Source organism: Calonectris borealis, chromosome 6, assembly GCF_964195595.1.
Source record: "Calonectris borealis chromosome 6, bCalBor7.hap1.2, whole genome shotgun sequence".
NCBI lineage: Eukaryota > Metazoa > Chordata > Aves > Procellariiformes > Procellariidae > Calonectris > Calonectris borealis.
The window spans coordinates 28,299,019-28,310,621 of record NC_134317.1 but is presented as its reverse complement, the minus strand read 5'-3'; the positions used below and the strand labels follow the sequence as shown (position 1 = coordinate 28,310,621).

At 41.6% G+C, this 11,603-nt stretch overlaps 1 protein-coding gene and 1 pseudogene across 1 annotated transcript; both read right to left on the bottom strand.

Moving 5' to 3' along the window:
• Positions 1-1,544: 1,544 nt before the first annotated feature.
• Positions 1,545-5,855, bottom strand: LOC142083851 (gamma-crystallin B-like; annotated as a pseudogene).
• A 4,112-nt stretch (positions 5,856-9,967) lies between these two features.
• On the bottom strand, positions 9,968-11,585 carry LOC142083926 (gamma-crystallin D-like). The gene is given in 4 exon segments (XM_075153964.1): positions 9,968-10,141; positions 10,144-10,245; positions 11,238-11,489; positions 11,577-11,585. Coding segments are annotated over 4 exon segments (537 nt in total).
• Positions 11,586-11,603: the final 18 nt, after the last annotated feature.

The following is an 11,603-nucleotide window of genomic DNA, read 5'->3' as shown; positions in this document are numbered from 1 at the left end:
CTGCTTTAGTTAAGAAGTTGTTTGATGAATGATTTCATTATGTTGCACTGCTCAGCAGATCTAGATCTGCAGCATGGCTCCTGAAAGCAGTCTGTCAGGAAAAAAAACCCAGGGCAGTGACCAAGGTTTAAGGGTGTGTAGGTGTTGGTAGTCTATGGAGATCTGTCTGAACTGATTTCCCTCTCGGCTGACAGGGTAAGGTTGTCCCAAGAATGCCTGCTATAGCAACTTGGGGCCTGTGGGCACTCTGTCAGATTTGGCAGGTTAACTCCTCTTGGTTTGGGGAAGGGTACAAGTGAAGGAAAGTAACTAAAGGGAAGTGGGCTTAGGAAAGCTTCAACTGCTATTAGCGGGGGGATTCCTGCAAAATGTTGGCACTATGGCCTCCCAGAAGTTAGGTGTTGGCTGCAGCACAGTGCCTGCTTCTGAGTGGGATGTGAAACCAAGGCTATGCTCTTCCCTGTGACCTCGTGAATCCTCCAGGGACTCTGCTAGCCTAACTCCTGACACAGAAAGGGCATGGAGACGTGAATGATCCCTAGTGTTCTAAGACCTGAAAGCAGAGTTTTAAAGATCCTGCAGTGTTGTGTAAACAGTGTGCTGTTAAAGTATGTGTGAGACTTGTGGGGGCCCACTTGCACACTGAACGGATTGTAGACTCCTTAACATAATGTGTCTCTCTTCTGGTTTCTAATCCCAGACCCTAGGGAAAGTTGCTACTTCTCTGTGCTATGGAGGGTCAACATGAGTTCATGTCTACAAACAGTGTGAGGTCCTGGCTAAACAAAAGAGCATAGTGTAGGCCCTGAACTGGAAATAGGAGCAGTGCAGTCCTGTGCACAACTTCAGACTTAATGCCAAATGGCAGCAGGAACTATTGGACACCAGGACTGTTTTTTTTCATCAGGAAGTGAATAAGCAACTGAAAGATCTATTTTGGTATCTGTAGCATTACGAATTTTCATTGACAGAAATAACTCTTAATAAAGATGGCAAATACTGTAAACGCTTTGCTCTGTCTTAAGTCATCTAGTGTCACAGCTGCAGGTTTGGTACGCTATACCTCCATGATGACACTGTGGCTGTGAATTTGCCACTCTATTCACACGAGAACTATTGAGAAGGACATTGCTTTTATGGGACCGTTCAAGATGTAAGGTACACCCTATGATAAATTCAAGCAGAGAGTTGGTCCCATGGGCTCAGTTACAGGTGGATTTTTGGATTTTCATGGTCATAAATGAATGTATTTAATTTTTTCCTCTAAGGTCTGAAATAATATTTTTCTTCAAAGATGCTATTTTTAAACTGATTTGAGACTGCATATAATTCAGCTTGGCAATTTAGATGCAGGTTTCCTCTGAGCTTGGGTGTTACTCATTACCAGCCTACCTCCACTGACTTCAGGGGAATTTTTCCTACCAGTAAAGCAAGCACAGGCTCTGAAGCCAACTGTAGCCAAGACAGTTTCTGACTCTGCTGGGCTTTAAATCAAAGGCTAAAAGCATTGCAAGAGATGGGAACCTAACCCGTGTAGACTCTGAAACTCCTTGGCCTTAATAAAGTGCTAATGGCACCACTCCTATAGCTTAGGAAAGTGCTGGTTAGGAAATATCCACTGTTGGTTGGAAGGATCCAACTTCGGCAGTCGTGGCACCCCAGTCGGTGAATTGCATGTACTCGCCAGGCCTCAGAAGGTGCTGCTGTTCTCAGAAGTGTAGCTGTTCATAGAAAACACAGCTTCCTTCAAGTATGTTACAAGACTGGATGTCCCTTTAATGAAAGTCATCCTGGAAAGAAGGGCAGTTATCCATGAATTCCAACATCCCGCCTCCAAAGTCATTCCTCTCCTAGATCTGTAGCTGGCTGTGCTCCTGGGGCTGCGAAGGCAAATCCAGATATGGATGCAGAGGATGTCAAGTGGCAGTTCTAGGTGACTACAGCTTGCTGGATGCAATACTGATGCTAGCAATACAACAGTGAATAGCCACTAGTATGTGCAGAAAAGTCAGTTTAACAGGAATAAATCTGACTGGGTCCTAATTTAAAGCAGCAGTGCTGTGGGTCCTTTCTGCTCCGGTGAGAGTACAACTGCTTCAAAAGAATTGCATTAGGGCAGGAAGCAGAGGTGGGGTCCAGCCAAGATCACCACACTTCAACAGTACATGCAGGTAAGAAATAAGCTCAGTGACATACCTGGATTGCCGCAGCCGCCGTGTGCCCTCAGTGTTCCTAGATGTTGATATAAGAACTGGATAAGGCTCTGGCTGGGACAGAGGGGAGCTTTTTCTGATCCTACTTTTGTTACACAGCCTTGGATGGGCAGGTTTTTTTTCTTTTCATCTACTAAGATAATAAACTGTTTCAAGACTGTCTCTGACTCTTGTATCTAGCACAGCAAAAATTTAATATAGAAAAATACATTCTGCTCTTGCTTCAATGCTTAATACAGTTTTTGCAGGTGCTCAAGTGCAGTTGTATAGACACAAGACTACTGCTGCTGTGCAAAGACCAACACCCTACTTAATTAAAAAAAAAAACCCACAACCAAACCCCAAACCACTTTAGTATCTACATTTGGGGAATCAAACTTTCTTGACACTCTTGTTCTGAATCTGGAAAGCATGCAGAAATGTGTCCTAATTTTAGGATTTTTTTTTTCTACCCCCATAGTAATTTTCAGTTTCTCTGCTCCTTCTCAGATACTTCCCATCAGTCTCCCAAGTCAACTTCCCTTCAGTCCATCTTGTTCCCACTGTCCTGATCTGTGACTTCCTTCCCTCTACAGCTTGAAAGGACACAAGAGTGTCTGCACTAGCTTTCAGCACTTGGACCCAGAACTTAGTTAAGTGAAGCCCAGAACTGCATGTCAGTGAAAAAAATAGCTGCATTATCCTACGCAGATGGAATGTATCTGGAAACTTGCTGTGATGGTCTATGAAGCTGCTACTGGACAGGGGAACTGAATTGCACATAAAGCTTACAACATGGATGGACTTAATTTTTTGTGAACATTGGAGGGACACATTCCAGCATCAAGGCTATTCCTGGGCCAAATCTCAAATCCTTAGCCTTATGTGTGAGTATGGAAATCTGTCACATCTTGGCAACCTCTCCCCTCTTAGTAAAACTCTTCCAGGGAATGAGTCTAGGAGGGAAAAACACAGATCTATTCTGGGCTGAAGTACTCAGAAAAAAATCTATCATGAGGCAAATATGCCTTCATTTGCAGCTCAAATACATTGTGGTGTCTCTACAATGGGATGTATCAGGTTGCCTCTGTAGTAGTGTAGTCACCAACTTTGCCTACCTTGAAAGAAGAGCATTGACTGGGGCATAGGAGATGTGGTTTGGTTCTTAGCTCTGGACTAAACTTCCTTGTGTGGATCATGTATAGCCAGAGTGGTTTTAGAAGATTGGTGAAGTTAAGTGCTTTTATATATATATATATAAAAAAAAAATAGATAAACATACTATTAAAATAAAAATAAATATAATAAACTTCCGGCCCCTCCCACACACCCCCCCACCCCAAGCACTAACCAACCATTTATTTGGTTGAGAATCCCAATTGACTTACCTACCACTTTAGGAGTCTAAACCGCATTAGGTGAACTTGGTAAATGTACTTTCTACTACCTTCTACATAGAGGTCTCTGGGGAAGTTGTTACTTGTGCCAGGGCTGTCAAAACGGGGTGTAGTACTCTGATTCTAATATAGGCAGTAACATACATGGAGACAAGATAGAAAACTTACTGCTGTGATGATACAAGACCTAATGGAGTCATTGGAGCTCATCCAGTGCTGGTAGTCAGGATATTCTCCCTTCTTCAGGAAGTGCTGATGGCCTATGTAGTTGGGAAATTCATAGATCATCCAGCAGCCAGTTTCCACCTTGATAGAGTTGCAGCGGTTGAGGTGGGCACGCAGGTCTGGCTGGTCTGTGGTGGCTTCACAAAAGCCACCCTCAAGTCTCTTTCCTCAAAGAAAGTGATCTGCAATAAAACAAAAGTAACCCTAGTCACACTGGAAAGTATTTGAAAGCTGGCTTTGTTTTGCCTAGATTGTACAAAACAAGCCAAAGACTGCAAAGGTCCATAGGGACACTTCTACCAGGCCCAAAGACTAGCAAAGCCCTTATGTCCATTTTCTATAGGATGTACAGACAGTTACTAGTGTCTTCATTTCTCTTGTACTACAAATGACAGGTGGATGTCCCTTTGGGACCCTAGAAAGTGGAGGGGCAACTTTCATCATGATTTCATGCTGGAAATAGCCTGTCAGCACGTGACAAGTTTTTGGGCACATTTGGAGAAAGCAAAACCCAAATTGCTCTTTGACTGAAAGCTCCATGGACGACTTCTGTGTATGACACAATCATTCAACTTTGTGCCCATCTCCTGCACCCAGTCCTGGGCTCCTAGAAATCTTCTGCAATGTGAGAATACAGACAAAGGAAGGAATAATTCTCCTACATGTGAATTGTGCTGAAGTTTTCACCCCTCTTAATGATACAGGAACAAAACAAGACTGTTGTGTCTAACCTGAGTTAATCATTGAGCACTCTATGTCGTGTTAGGCAGCTATATCTTAGCAGCAGTAAAATCAAGTCAGAGATATTTAAATTCAGTGGCATTGTTTGGTGATATTTATCACATTTGTTTGGAATAGAGTACTTCAACCTTATTTTCCTGTTCATCTTAGAAGTCTATGAATATATAAACTTTAGGTCTCTTTCAGCAGCTGACAAACTGAAAGGGAAACTAGCCAGGCAGAAAAATAAAACCAAAAGATTTATGTGTGTAAACGTTTTAGCATTTGAAAGCTTCCAAGTACACTATAGGCTTTCTTTAGGAAACTTATCAAAGAGCTAGATAATAAAACAACCACTGGAGGTTTCCCCTCTGCTAATTTGTTGGTAGACCAACAAACTATGTTTGCAAACATACTTGCCTACAAGGAGCTATGCATGTGCTAGGCTGTTTGTCAGTACTCCATTCACTCAGCTGTTCTTATCTTTGCCATTTTTGCCAGGGTTTAGCTGTGAGACTTCAGCATGCAGGAGGAGTCAGCAGTCCTTTATATAGAACGCACAGTGCTGCATCCACAGGAGTAGGATAAAAGAGAATTTTTTGCTCTGTAAAGAGAATGAATGTTTTTTCCTCTCCCTCTCTCCATTGTCATTCTCTAAACAAAAGGCAATAGCAGTAGTTTGTGGGGTACCAACTTTATTGTTACCATCAGTGAGCAGAGGATCAGAGTAAAGGTAGGTCAAGCAATGTTTCTGTTATTTTACTGATGGAACATGTGCAAGCGAAAGTGCTGGAAATGCTGCAGCAGAATTGTTTCATGTAATTTTATTTTTAATCTCTCTCTGTTCCCTGATTATCTGAGTCAAAAGTTTTTTAATGCCTATCGATTCCCAGTGACAATACTGTAAAACAGTTTTTACAGTATGCTAATAAAAACTGTGCTGATTTTCAAGAGCCTTCAGACCAGGTATTGCTGCCCTGTTTCCTTCAACAGTAAGAGTATGTGTATGAGAGAGAAAATGATGTAATAAAAAATGTGTGGTAATGGACGTTTACATCCATCCAGGCTTCACTGCTGAAATTCTATAATTCAGAGCTCATAGGTAAGGAGACTAGAAGTTGAAGGATGGATATCACTTGTTTAAGGCAGAGAAGAACCTTTTAAAATCTGCACAGAGAAATGTTTCATTTGAGAGATGTACAGATTTTTGGAGCTCAGGTATGAGTCACTGAGGCGAAATGCAACAGCATAGTAATTTCTTCAGCTGAAGAAACTTTAATTGCAGTTGAACTTACAAAAAAATGTTGTTTACAAAGAACATTGTGGTAAGTTTTCAGTCTGATCTGATTAATCCAAAGGTGCTCAGAACTGTGTTCATTCTGGGCCCTTGTTTGATATGGTGTAGTGCAATTCTCAGTCAGCCAGTTGATACATTGCAGTGGTCTTTAGAAGTCTAGGCAGCCTCAAAGTCAGAGCTGTTTTGGAAGGGCGGGCTGAAGCTGATGTACTCTGGGGCTGTTTAGGTAAAGTTATTCTGCTGCTGATCATCTTCAGGTGCCAGCAGGAACTTTTTTTCCTTAGTTTATGTCTGTTTGAGTAATGGGAGGTAACCTGAGTAAAAGTTTTGTGCTACCAGTGCTAGATCAGGCCTTCTAAGTATTTTCCGTTCGGTCTAGTACAAACCTAAGTACAAACCAATGTTAAAATATCAAGGAAATGTTATCTATTTGAAATAAAAAAAAAAAAAATCCAAGACACTTTTTCAAAGGAAAAAGAGAAACAGCACAGTTTTGAGTTATTCTTCTGGAGTTTTAAATATGTCTCTATAATTTGTTGTTTTTTTTTTTTCCCAGAGACCATTCCTTTCTCTCCTGCTTGCCTTCCTTTTCTCTCCTTTCACACCCACCTTTGAACTAACCTTCACAAAATCCTATCACGTGCAGTGCCACATTTTCATATTCCTGCTCATACTGCATGGAGCGATAGTGGATCTTTTTGTCTCACTGGCTTCTTGTTCAACCAAGACACTACATGTTTGTGCTTTCTTGCATGTGTCTTTCACTATGAGTCTTGTATGGTGATTTCATGAAGCTGCAAAACTTCAGGGGCAAATCTTTAGCTGGCCTGTTTTTACACAGCTCTAGTTGTGCGTGGGTGTTGTAAATGGTATCACTCCTGTCAGCCTCTCTCTTGGAGGTGCTTCCTCAGCCAGGAAATTGTAGCCCTTAACACTGAAAGCAGACTGAGGGAATCGTGTGAATTTAGGTCTAGAAGTTGCTTCTGAATACCCCCATGCTTTCTTTGGACCAAAAAAAACTTCTTCCTGATGGTTAATGCTAAGCAAATTGAATTCACTTACAGGAACAACTTCTATGTGCAGGCCTCTGCTTGCATTTCTCAAAGATCTTTGACAGGCTTGGAAGTGTTACACTTTTTTTTGTTCTTTCTGTGATCATGCTTGCTTTGTGGAGCCGGCTTGTCTTTTGGGTCCTGTATGGTCCTTCATAGTTCATCACCAAGCCCACTGTGTTAAAATTTGGAACTTGAGAGACCAGGGTAGGGGCAGTGATATGTGAATTCCTTATTGTAGCTACAAATGTAGAGAAGCTATCATGGGTCAGACCAGCTAGTCAGGTAACTTGGCAGCAACCGCAACCATGAGTAGGCACCGAAGGAAGGGTAGATATGAAGAAAATACATATGATACTTCGTTCAAACTTCAAGACCTAAAGTATTTTTAGCTCAAGAGATTTTCTGAGCAGGAGGTTACTTCTCTCTGGTTAATAACCCTCAGTGGATTTGTCTTCCAAGTACTTATCCAGTTTCTCCTTGAATCCTGTAGACTTTCCCCTCCCAGGACCCTATGCCACAGATGGGCTGTGCACTGCAGGAAGGGCTGTGGGTTGATCTTAAACTCTGGAGCCAAAATATTTTGTTAGCCAAATGGTATCCATGATCTGAGGAGTCTGGTTATTTACATCTGTTCCATCTGCCCTCAACTAATATGCTGTTATGACAGCTGCTTTTACATGGAGATTGACTGCTTTTGCACCCCAGAAACACACAAGCATAGGGATAATCTGAAAATAGCAGTGAGTGTTTGTGTAGAGAAACATACCCTGCATGCCAGCAACTGTAGTGCTTGCTATCAATCATAAAACAAGCTACAGGAACCTAGAAGACTTGTTAGTGAAAACTTGGATGTTCTCTGTGAATTCCCAGTGCTCCTCTCCTCTAGCACCCTTGTTCTTAATGTCTGCTTGAGATTCTCTGAACATTTGCAAACAAAAGCAAGTAAAACCTCTCAGTGCTCCTTGAAATCTAGGAATTGCCACCACTCCTGTCTCAGATGGCGAAATTCGGAGAGGTTTAGCCACCCCCAAACTCTAGGATGCAGCAGAGTCAAGAATCCAGACATCCTAACTATCGCTCTGATCACTGAATAGTACATTTCTGTTCATTCTTGCCTTTGACCAAAGGAATGCCAGCATGTAACCTACGCATCACTATGTAGCCATATTTCTCAATTGCACTAATTGAACTAGATACTTTGCTGGAGTATGTAGGCATATGTTAATTGCTGTCTGGGGAGCTGGTCTGTTTTTTCTTTATTTTATTCTTGCTGAAGGCAAACAAAATATTTTGGTTTCCTGTTCTAAGCAGGCAAGGAGATGCTGTGCTTGAACTGCTGTGTTATTTTGCAAACCTGGGTTAGCATGCTAACCTAAGCATGCTAACACACATATTACTTACACTGAGCCGTTCCTATAAATGCACAATATTAGGCATTTGTGAACAAGAGGAAACATGCTTTTTCACACTTCTGCCTTGAGAGCTGATTGTTCACGCTCCATTTCTCTCTAGCTGAAGCATGGTCTTCTTATGTACACCAGACATTTGCAGCAGCTGAACAGCCTCCTTTGTGCAGTAAAGGACAGGCAGGAGGGCAGACATAGTGTCCCATGTTCAAAAGAAAGGACGAGAAGGGCAAAGAATAGTTCTATTTTCCTCTCCAGTGTTGTCAGGGAAAGGCTGGTGAGGATCACTAACAGGCTATTACTGATGGGTCATGTGAGCATGAAATAATGGCTTAAATGAGGTCTCTGACATTAGCAAATGGAGATGTGAGTTTTAAGCAGTCTACCTCACTGCTGTAGAAGTTGCTTGGTTTTATTCAAGGACTCCATTATCAGAATGTTTACTAGGCAAAACAAAATCAAAGGCTACCATTTAAAGCCCAGATGAAATTATTTAAAATTAAACATGTACTAGATAAGTTTGTGGACTGTCCTAGTAGTTCTGTGCTCTCTCTACTGCTTTCTCTTTCCAAAAGTCTTCAGTACCTTGCTGAAGAGCACTAGAATATTTGCCTAACTATGCCCAGAAAAAAATTCTAGACTCCACTACCTAAATGAGAAGAGGTATGTTAAGATATGAGATCCCTTAACTGTGTTTTGTTACATCTTATTATGGCTCTCACTCATTATTGCACAGAGTGCCTGCTGGAACAGGATTCAGAGATGATTAGTAGGCATATACATAATAACTTGAATGGTAATTAATGATGCAATAGACTTTTTCCAGCACAACAAGATGATGTCCTGTTTCTAATCCACACTGGTATGCTTATTTAATTCCTTTTGCATGCAGAATAGCCTGGCAGTTGAGGGATTTGGCTCAATCTCCTGCTGCAGCAGATAGTGCAGCTCTGAAGTTAGTAGAAGCAGGACGATTGACACCAGCTAAACATCTAGTTCATGAAGAACAGGTTCACTAAAACATGCTGTATAAAGGTCATGTGATTTAAGGATCTGGAAAAATTCTTTCTGGAGGAATCAGCTGGGATAAGACTGGAAAGCTTTGCTGGACTGGTGGTAGCACGGAGCAGCTTGTTTGCATGAATAATTTGATGCCAAATGCAGTGTTCACCTTGTTCTAAGTTCCTCTGCATCTTTCTGTTCTTTTCCTCCTCAGTCAGTACTTCACTGGATATAACTGTTAATGGGACTTACTCTTCTGTTGCACAGTACATGGTAATTTAAATAACTGTTAAAAGTCCAACCACATAAGTATAGAGCTGGAATCTATTCCTAGGTCAAAACTTGTAAAACTGGGGAAAACTTAGATCAAAGAACCAGACCTTCCCATTAATAGGTATATCCAGTGACGTAATGACTGAGGAGCTCTACACTTACCAGGGTTAGCAATATGCAGTTGGACCTTCAACAGTTATTTAAATTATCACATACTGTGGAACAGCTGGATAATTGTGAATATTTTTTAAAGTATTCCCCTTCTCCGCCTAAAATGTGAGAGGAATCGGATTTCCCTCTGGACTGCACAACTTTAATTTGTTTGTAGTAATGAAGGAACATTTGTTTGAACAAGGATTTTGGAATGCATTCACTGTTTATTTAGCGTGGGAGCAATAACTCAGTGCAAGTCAGCCAGCCTCTCTAAAGAGACAATTTTGACATTTACTGCACCCCAGTCAGGGGATCTTCTGTATTCCTCGGGTTTCAGTAAATACTGTCGGCCCCTGAAGTTGGGCATTTCATTCAAGATCCAAGAGCCACCTACAACATTGAGGGAGCAGATCTCAGGGAGATCTCAGTGTAACCTGGGACTGCTGGGCAATCATCAGTGAGCTCCAACATTTGGCCTTGGAGCTCCTCTTTTTCATAGAGCTGAATCTTGTGGGAAACACAATTCTGCAGTGGCAAACACAGCAAAAATGTAGGAAAGACAGCAATTTGACTGATTCTGACATTACTGAACAGACAGACATTCAGAAAAAGGCAACTTTCCCAGCTACTATGTGCATTTCTGAGAAACTGTGTTCTATTCTGGCGACAGGATTGTGAAGAGATTCACTCTTTTGAAGCTAATAGAGGAGCTTTAATTCTTACCCACATGGAGGAGCAAATGGGTATGATAATGTGTGTGGTAGCAAGTAGATGGAGGATGCTTTATGATTTGAAGAAATGGGATTTATAAGGACTCTATATTGTGACAGTAGGAGAAAATGTATTCATGTGACTTTGAGATGATCTGTGTCACTTACTCATGACCAGGCATGAATAATGTGGCTTCTTCAAGATTGTGCTACTAAAAGACATTTACCATGTTACTCCATATGCTTCCGTTATACACTGGTGCGCAGGCAATTGCCATGTGGCAAACTGCAGAGCTATGTGAAGCACGGGCATGTGGAGTGTTCCTGCTGCTATGGCTTTTGCTGTATAGTATATCTTACTAACCAGAGAAGTACTTTAGCAAGTATTAATTCTTTGCTAATTTTAACCAACACAGCTTTTATGTTAGGAAAGCCGTACCCATTGCAAATCTGATATAACATGTTCTTGTGTCATTGAATCATAACATAGTGTGGTCATGACCAAGTTGCATATATCGGCCTACAGCAGAACTTTCTATCAGCCGGCCCTGCTAGCCCTTCCCTGAGCAATATAAAAACATTCTCTACCTAGAAACAGTCACTCAGCTTTCTTTTAGCATCTCCGAGTTATGTATAGGTCCTGGAAATAGCACTGATATTAAACAGATTATTTCCTTCATCTCCAGTGCAACTTGCATTGCCTTACTGAACTTTGCCTGTCTCTTCAGTTACTTGAAGAGACTGCATAACTATATTCTTAGAGGATAAACCATACCCAATTTCGTAAACTGTGATACACTGCCAAACAGAACTCACTTGTAGGATTACATGGCAAGACCTGATGGAGTCGCAGAGACTGAACCACTTCTGAAAGTCAGGATAGTCTCCCCTTTTTAAAAAGTACTGGTGTCCTGAGTAATTGGGATTCTCGTAAATCATCCAGCTGCCTTTTTCCACCTGGATGGAATTGCATTGTTTCACATAGGACCGCAGGACAAGGTGGTCACTGCTACGTTCATAGCAGTGGCCCCAGAAGCTCTTGTCTTCATAAAAAATGATCTGCAATATAAACATTTGCAAAGACTCAGAGTCCATCCCAGTGTCTGCGTTAGAGCAGAGTACTGGCATACTGGGGCTTCCACTTACCTTTCCCATTTTGGCAGCTTGCTGAGG